Source organism: Lactuca sativa, chromosome 2 (genome assembly GCF_002870075.4).
Source record: "Lactuca sativa cultivar Salinas chromosome 2, Lsat_Salinas_v11, whole genome shotgun sequence".
Taxonomy (NCBI): Eukaryota; Viridiplantae; Streptophyta; class Magnoliopsida; order Asterales; family Asteraceae; genus Lactuca; species Lactuca sativa.
Window position 1 is genome coordinate 102,266,399 of NC_056624.2, and position 8,978 is coordinate 102,275,376.

General features: G+C 33.1%; 1 protein-coding gene across 3 annotated transcripts; it reads right to left on the reverse strand.

The window, feature by feature from the left end:
* Window positions 1–3,221: 3,221 nt before the first annotated feature.
* Window positions 3,222–8,776, reverse strand: LOC111886308 (protein PSK SIMULATOR 3). 3 transcript variants are annotated; one of them, XM_023882546.3, is made up of 13 exons: window positions 8,541–8,776; window positions 7,726–8,056; window positions 7,222–7,532; window positions 7,039–7,131; window positions 6,852–6,942; window positions 6,665–6,758; window positions 6,471–6,580; window positions 6,286–6,355; window positions 5,976–6,079; window positions 5,697–5,813; window positions 4,995–5,071; window positions 4,837–4,881; window positions 3,222–3,828 (listed from the first exon to the last, which is right to left on the reverse strand). In XM_023882546.3, the coding sequence occupies exons 2-13, from the start codon at window positions 8,020–8,022 to the stop codon at window positions 3,522–3,524; spliced, it is 1,716 nt and encodes a 571-aa protein (XP_023738314.1). In that variant the 5' UTR covers window positions 8,023–8,056; window positions 8,541–8,776; the 3' UTR covers window positions 3,222–3,521. The 3 variants fall into 3 exon arrangements, with proteins under 3 accessions (XP_023738314.1, XP_042755068.1, XP_023738313.1); XM_042899134.2 differs by having other exon boundaries at window positions 6,471–6,568; window positions 7,726–8,061; XM_023882545.3 differs by having other exon boundaries at window positions 7,726–8,061.
* Window positions 8,777–8,978: the final 202 nt, after the last annotated feature.

The following is an 8,978-nucleotide window of genomic DNA, read 5'->3' on the forward strand; positions in this document are numbered from 1 at the left end:
AATTCTTGGAATGGTTAAAAGACCATTTACCCCTCCACGGTCTCCATTACTTATGTTGGCCAAACCCTAAAGCCAACAAAAGTCAACTCGAGTCAACAGCGCCCGTTTGACCTGACTCATCAAGTGCACTCATGTGACTTGTCAAGTCTAGTCATTACTCGTAGGTCCTTATGATGGTCTAGCTGGTCGAGTTAACCCCTAACTTGTCGAGTAACAACATGGACAACTCATCGGGACAAACCCTAAACCGACTTGTCGAGTCGGCTCCTCGACTCGGCGCGTCCATTCAGACTCTTTCCCCAATCAGACGATTTTAAGGCAGAAACTTCCCCAAACTCTAGATCTACACTCTTAAGGCTCATTTATCATGTAAAGTCACAGAATTTACGTCCATGCATGGCACTTTGGGCTTGAAATGCCAAGAACATGCTCAAATAAGGGTTTTTCACTCAAGAGTTCCATTAAGGCTGAATAAAGCAGGGACCTTTGGATGCTAGGGACCTCACAAGGTCCAGATGTGAAGTGAAACCCTTCATATGAACTCAATACCATCAAAGTCCCAATAATTTATAGAAAAGAAGCCCTAATCTCCCAAAAGATGAGATCTATCCAAATAAATGAGAAAGGTTCAAACTTTATACCTTTAACAGGAGCTCTTGGATGAATAACAACATATCTAACATATCTAACAACCTCCTCTTGCTCCTTGCTTGAAATCCTTCTCTTCTCGTCCAAAGATACACCAAAATACTTAAAGTTATCTCACACTCTCTCTCTATAAGCTCAAAGGGCGATTAGGGTTTCTCTCAGGGAAGCATAGCCACAAATGAGGCTATAAGTGCCTTTAAATAGGCCACAAACTCGAGGATTTAGGGTTTCTCATCCCAGCGTCTACTCGGCGAGTCGACTCTCGGACTCATTGAGTAGGTCATTAATCCCACATGGCGCATCGCGACTCTACTCAACGAGTTGGAGCACCGATTCGTCGAGTAGCTCAATAGTCCTCAAAATAGATAAATAAATAAATAAACAATATACCTGGAAGTCCGTATGTTACAATACTTAACTTAAAAAGTTACTTCCAAGGTACTTAATAAATTTATTTAGTAAACAAAAATCATTTCTTTACCGATGACAAAATTATCTTAAGCTACGGTGGCCTTTAACTATTAAAATTGAAAATTAAAAAAAATGTATATATAATTTATACTAACCAACAAGTTGTTGGTACGAAGTATAATTAGTATGTACCAATAGCAAATTTTTTATAGTTGTATCCTACCATGTTCAGCCCCACATTTCTTTATACAACAGAAGATATGTAATTTAGGTAATCGTCGATCATTTCTTTGTATTTTCCTATTTTGTTGTGTTACGCCCAAATATGGTGCATTTCATTAGCTACACTTTTCTTGCACCACATCTACCGTTTACATGGTAACCAAGAAGCATTCTTTCCGATCGAGACCCAACCTTCTTAAGTGCATTCTAGAAAGAACTTTTCAAACAACTTGGTGTACATCTCCACTACTCTAAAGGTTACCATCCCTAATATGATGGCTAAACCGAGGTTGTAAACCTTTGTATGCAGAATTACCTCCTCTCTTTCGCAAGCAATAAACAACAATTATGGACCAAATTTCTTTACCTCGTCTACTATTGTTACAATACATCAGTGTGATCGATATAGTGTGGTCAATATGACAGCATTCCACGACTTATATGGTTGACCGACACCAAATCTCAATCGTAAGCAGCCCAAAAATTCACCAACCTTTTCTATAAACTCCACCTTGCAGGAACATCACCGCCTACATTCACTATTGAAAGACAGTTTATGTAGAGCAAAACAAAGAATGGCCGACTTAACCAAATGCTTGTCGACTTGATCACGAATTTTTGGTGGGAGATTTGGTCTACCTTAGAGCATCTCCAATGGGGACTTATTTTAGAGCTTTTTAATTGATTCATCATTTATTTTCATTTAACACCATTGGAGTTGATTGCTTTTTGTGTATTTATATTGACCACTCAATATATATTGAGTGGTCAATATAATATAAAGCTTTAAGCATCTAACCCCTCTATTTTTAACATATTTTATTTTTACCCCCTTAATTATATTGTAGTTTTAAATGTTTTTATTTATTTAACTATTTAATTATTTAATTATTTCTATCATAGTTTTTCATTTATTAAATGTTTATATACTAATTTTTAGTGATAATCTTAATTTAAAACATTTCCTATTCAATTATAATATGTTTAAAGACTATTAATTAAATGAGCAAGTTGTATGAACATTTTAGATAGATAAGGATCAAAGTTAAATTTATAAAAAAAAAAAAAAAAAAGCTATGGAAAACGCTTAACCATTGAAGAGCCCATTTAATTAGAGATCAAAAGTATTAGATTAATGATGTGTCAAAATATTAAGTGATAGGGTAGCTTAACCATTGGAGATGCTCTTACACCCCGTTCCCGAGTTCAACTTAACGAGAGAAAGGAAAAGAAATGGGTGAAAATGAGAATAAAATAAAAGAAAATGGTGTTCCCGAGTTTCATTAAATGAGAGAATTGGAAGGAAGTGGAGGGAAATGGGAGGATCACTTTCCCTCCTAATTTTCCTTCCGCTTCTCTCTAATTCGGAAACACAAAAGAAAATTTTGTTTTCCTTTCCTTTCTCTTCTTTTCTTTTGTTAAACTCGGGAACTAGGCGTTAGATTAGACTATGGAAAGATGGAAAGACCAGTGGCCGGAGCTTTTCTTCGATTGAGAGAGAAAAACGATGAGGAGTTTGGAAAGTAAACCAAAGAATGGAGTAAAAGTGAGAAGACACTCGGGTCAGTGTGGTGGGGTCAACTTTATTTATTGTTTTTTATTTAAAGTAGTTCAAAATATATAAAAGAAAGTCTAAATTAAATTAAAAATAGCACAAAAATCATCTTACATTCATTAATGATCAACCTCACAAGAAATTGAAACCAAATAGATAATCAACATAACGAAAAAAGATGAAGATTGAACACACAAACATTTTGTAAACCAAAAAGACTAATCGTGTCATTTTGTCTGAAAATATATATCAGATCAAAGCAATGATTTATTTTGTATGTGGAATGTGGATGACCTTGTTATGATTAAATAGATTGTCAAAGTTGCAATATAACCGACTCAAAACAGAATACTATATAATAAATAAATTGATAAAAACACGTTGCTAATAAATACACCTCACTCTATTTACAGCAATAAAAAAAATCTAGTTATGCATTATTGCGATAAACTTCACCTTTTTATCTCTTTACACAACTTTTTTTACAAGACATACATATTCATATCCACCATTAGACGAACATCCCCCCTAACCACAACAAACATAACTAGAATGCTCATGGAACCCCTTATAAGCTCATCTTCATGGCTCATGCATACAAACCCTTGTGTCTATTTACACATACAAACTAAATTTCATTCTCATGTCCCAAATCAAAGTCAACATCCACAAGACCATTAGTACTTTATTCACTTCCTTCTATGCACTTCACAATAGTAGCATCTTTTTGCTCTAAAACAAGGTCATCTGAGCTTGAAATAGGCAACACATGTGAAGCTTCTTGTGATGGTTTCTGATTTTGATCTTTTGGGGACTCTGTATTTGACTGCATTTCATCCACATTTGCAGTTATCTTGGATCGGTTTATCAAATGGTTGAGCCACAACAACATATCAACAATATAAAACTCGGTTTGTCCTTTGTTTGCATGGTTAAATGTTTCAATCCGGTTTATATCATTTAGCCCGTTTGGTTTACGCCCTCCTCCCGGACTGCATAAGGAATAAACTTGTTTCATATTTCAACCCATGTGGATTTTTGTAGTTTCAATAGGGTGAAATGCAAGAAAAGGCAATGTGCTTTCTTTGATTTTGTTTATTATAGCATCCTACCTTCATTTCTTCCTATTACAACGGTGTTCTATGAAAAATCTATCCAATTGTACCAAAGTTATCTAAATGGAAACAGATTTTTACATATAATTGTTGTAGATTTTTAAAGTATAGTATGTTAATAAGAAAAATATTAAAAGTACAATGTTTTAATAAGAAAAAGATTGACCGAACTTCATACAGAACATACCAGTTTCATCTCTTAACCCATGTGGCTTTTCATAACTTCAACACGGTTATAAGCAAGAAAAGGCAATGTTCTTTCATTGATTTGTTTTTTATAGATTTATAGCATCCTACTTTCATTTCGGCCTATTATAGCGTTGTACTTTGAAAAGTCTACCAAATTATAGCAATGCCATTTAAATAGAAATCAATTTTTTACTGCTATAATTGTGTATATTTTTCAAGGTATAATGTGCTAATAAGAAAAAAATGTAAAAGTACAATGCTATAATTGGGTAGGTTTTTCGAAGTACAATGCTTTAACAAGAAAAAGATTGAAAGTGCAATGCTCTAATAGAAAGAAATGAAAGTAGGTTTTTTTGAGGGAAAGATAGAAATGAAAGTAGGGTTAAATGCAAGAAATATGCAATTACTTTCATTGAATTGTTGTTACAACATCCTACTTTCATTTCTTCCTATTACAAGTTAAGACATTGTCCTTTGAAAAATCTACCCAATTATAACAAGGTTAACCAACAAGAAAGCAATTTTCACTGCTATAATTGGGAGGAATTTCCAAAGTACAAATGCTTTAATAAGAAAAATATTGAAAATACAATGCTTTAGAAAAAGAAATGAAATTAGGATGCTAATAAATAAAAATACGTTGTTATTTCTTGCATTTAGCCCTTTCTACTAAGATGGGTTTTCAAAAGAACTCACCCGGTGTCTGCCCACTCTCCAACCCAACCGAAACCATGATGGGCCCTATTAGAAACACGAAGAAAATGAGAAAAAGAGAGTGAAAAACCAATTGATTAAATGGAAAAAAAATAATCATAATAATAATAATAAAGAAAAAGAGGCTGAAATCTCCTTACTTTGCTGTGTTTATGGCCACAGGAGAAAGCCAACAGAGAGTTTTTTCCATTTCGGCTTTAATATCTTGAAGATCAAGCTGAAGAAAAGAACATAAAATAAAATTCTTAATTAGTAGAATCGTTTAAAGGAAACTCGGGTGTGTTTGGGTGGATGGAATGGAATGCCAAAGGTAATGGAATGGGTCATTACATTCCATGATCACATTTGGTTGGTCTGTAGAAATTAAATGAAAGTGTTTATATACATGTAAATACTTTAAAACAATATTCTATATATTATCTAGTAGTTACTATAGAATTTATCATTTTCAAAACTAAAAAATTAAAATAATAAAAGCTTATTAACACCAAAAGAAGAATATAATAAAAAAATATTTTCTAGCTGTTTTTTAAAAAAAGAAAACATTCATTTAATTAAAATCATGTAACAATCAAAAAAATATTTATCACTATATATATTTTGTAAACAAAAAAGCATCATATTACAGTTTTTATTTCATTTCCAAGTTGGAATTAAAAAAACACCACGTGCCTAGAAGATGAAAATTAACAAAATAGAAGGAAGCAGATTCCTTCAAGAACAGTCCACTCCATTCCATGATGCAAAACAAACAATTTTATTTCATTCCAACGGAATGAGCCATTCCATTCCTTCTCCAATTCCATCATACCAATCACTACCTAGTAGAAAAGTTAGTGTACCTCTTTTCCAACACGAAATGAAGCTAATTTGGATCGAAAAGATAATTCTATATCCGGTGGTAGACTCTGGTATAACGTGCTTCTTGCAATGGAAGTCATAGGGGTGCTTCTAGAAACCTAATCAAATAACACAAAATCATGAACCCAAAATAAATAAGTCTTTCTTTTTGACTTAATACAGAAAGTCAGGATATTGAGTTGTTTCCACAATAAGTCATTTTCTCATTATCATAATTTATCCAAACATCACTTGATGTCAAAAAATTGAAAGCAACTCACAATCGAGTCAATTTGAAGGACAATATTAGCATAATGTAATGCAAGTCCAGCTGGCCCGAGTTTATGCTGCATGTTTGGACATCCGCTTAATGATACATCATCATCTGCAATCATCAACAACTCAAATCCATGAATATAAAACATAAAAATATTAATATTTTATCAAACTACGACTTTTTCATTTGAAAATCCATTATATATGAAAGATTTTATGTCATGATTAAGGATATGTTTGGGAAATTGAAAAAATGTTATCAACAAAACATTGTGTTGACTATTGAGTATTGACTATTTGCCAATGTTGACATACATGCGGATTCGAAGACATTTTTGATTTGCCTATTTAGATAGATGACAGTATCTACAAGCTTTTCCATAACCTGTATCAAATAAATACATATTAAACTCACTCCATCAATATATCTGAATTTTCAACTAAAAATTTTCCATTTCAAAGTAGAAATCAATAATGGAAATCATGAAAAAAAAACGTACATCTTCCATACTCCTAGACCAAAGTGACTTTTTCTTTAGAAGTTTTACTTGCTTCCTTTGGTCTTTTAGTTCTTGCTTAAGAAACATAAGCTCGTGACCTGAAAATGACTCTGTAGATTTAACGTGTCATAAAATATTTCATAAACTATTATAACAACTTTATGAAGTATACAAAAAACACATAGATAAATCACCTTTTGAAACTGGACTAGAATTAGTCCCTTCTAGATTCTTCTGTTGATCTTCTTGCTCTAGTTTGTCCAACACACTTAACTCCCTATACAAGTCCTGAACCACAAAGAGTGTTCAGTTATCACTTAAGTATAAATGACTATTTTATCCTTACATTTAAAAAACAAAATTCACCAATAGGATGCTTACAGCTGTATGTTGAACCAAGGTCAACAATTGTTCCATCACTACTTCTGGATCCCCTTTCAATTGCTTAGCACGTGTGAGTCCCCTGTTTTGTCTACACACCAAAACAATTATTTATCAAATAAAAACCACATAGCATTTAATAACAAAATATATACTTCATAAAAGAAAAAAAAAATGCACAACTTACTTCTCAAAATAAACATCCAAATTATGCCACTGAGGATCTTTACATCGATTTCCAAAACGAACCACTTCTCCACTAAATATTTTCAACTCACCCCTGAAAAATCCATATATCCCATCAACAAAAATAAATTTAGCTCATGGATCATGGATCATGGAAAAAGGAACGATTTTAATTTCTATGAACCTTTTATCAGCAGCAACTGTTCTTAAAAGCTCATCAATATCTTTAGATACTAAATTTTGTACGCCATCAGAAAGAAACACTACTTCTTTTAAATGTCGTATACTTTGATTTGAGAGAAAATTCATAAGACTCGAACCCTTCATAATCGTATTTGCAACCTCAAACGACAAAATAGAAAGTTCATTGCCTTTTGTTGTGGGCCCCGTTACAAAAGCACTCCTGGAATTTAAATTTGTGACACTGCTTCCAAGAGTGTCCAATACACCAACAGCTTTTTCTATCCCTAAGCTACCAGCTTTACGTGCACTCACCTGAAAACATTAAGCAAAATATAAATTTTTTGATACTTTTACTAATTAAAAAGGTAAAAGTGGCAACACCAAATAATTCATATATATGTTTTTGCAAAAGGGTTATTCTTCTAGTAATTGGGCCCACACTATTTTACCCTAAAAGCATCATATGAGATGAAAAAAAAGTAGCCAATGTGAAAATTTTACATACCCTGAATCTTCTTGATTTTGATTTTTCGGATAAAGTCATGGGGAAGCGAGGTATTCCATCATAAAAATCATCCTCATTGACACTATATTCGGACACGTTTGTTTTGGGAGTAGAAACGGGTTCTTTTGTTTGTTTTTTTTCAAGAGTGGAACTATGAGTGCTCATTCTTGAAGGAGTCTTGTCTCCTTGAAAATGTGATTGTTTCAACTCATTTGGTTGTATACCCGAACTATGATGTCCATGTGCATGTGATGACCCCTTTTTAGTGTTTGAACTCTTTGAAGAACGAGCTCCCATATCTTTAGTGAATCCAAAAAAAGACTCGGGAAATCTAAGCTGAAAAAAAAACATTAGGGTGTCATATGAACATTCACTAAAATGGTGTAGAAGTTAGAGGTATACATTGAAAGACAATATTATTCAAACCAAATGATCTTTGTAACAAATTCAAGAGAAGCAATAGATACATAACACAGCAAGTACTACCCTTAGTTTTTTGGTGTAGAAGTTAACTGCAAGAACATTGAATTTGTGTTGTAGTTGTAGCAAAATAGATGTTTAGAAACTTTCCTTACATAATTTAAAAATCATTACAAAAGTTAAAAGGAATGTAGACATACAGTCAAGATGTATATCCCATCTTTATGGAACGAACCACGATTTACGCATAAATAATTAAATACCAAGTTACCTAATTATATATCTCAAGTTCATGATTCAACCATCTGAAACGTATTTTTTGCGCAAAGCCCACAAAAATAAAACAGACGCAAACGCACCCAGATGATAAAATCTTGAGTGAAGGAAATACTTACCCAAAAGAAACTGAGAGATTGTGAAGCTTGTATGAGGAAAAAAGTGAATTCTTGATCAAAATACCGATTGGAAGAAGGGGAACAGACGTACGCTGAGCCAAAAAGAACGATTGCGATCGAAGGTGTCGGAAATGGGGAAGAAGGTGAAGACTGAAAAGGTCAAAGTTCAAGTGCTGAGTTCGTCAAGAGGGAAGGGCTGCGGTGTTCGTCAACGGTTTCAGACTCTTCATGGTCGTATATTAAAATGCCTTTATTGTCCCGCCTCCAGCTTTATTTATTTATTTATTATTTATTATTTATTTTTATTCGTTGTTCCTTTTTCTGACATTTTGTTTTTTTCGTCGTGTACTTTAACACCCAACCCAATATGATGGAATTTTGTAAAGATCGTTACATCGTTTGAATTGATTTTGAGCTGAATTTAAATTCATTGGGTCG

What these genes read in the sequence shown, in the direction of transcription:
- LOC111886308 (XM_023882546.3), bottom strand. Translation starts at nt 8,022, where the DNA reads ATGGGAGCTCGTTCTTCAAAGAGTTCAAACACTAAAAAGGGGTCATCA. An exon ending in TTCTAGTCCAGTTTCAAAAG is followed by an intron (nt 6,581 to 6,664) that starts GTGATTTATCTA and finishes TTAAATCTACAG; the next exon opens with AGTCATTTTCAGGTCACGAG. An exon ending in GGAGAGTGGGCAGACACCGG is followed by an intron (nt 3,829 to 4,836) that starts GTGAGTTCTTTT and finishes TTCCTTATGCAG; the next exon opens with TCCGGGAGGAGGGCGTAAAC.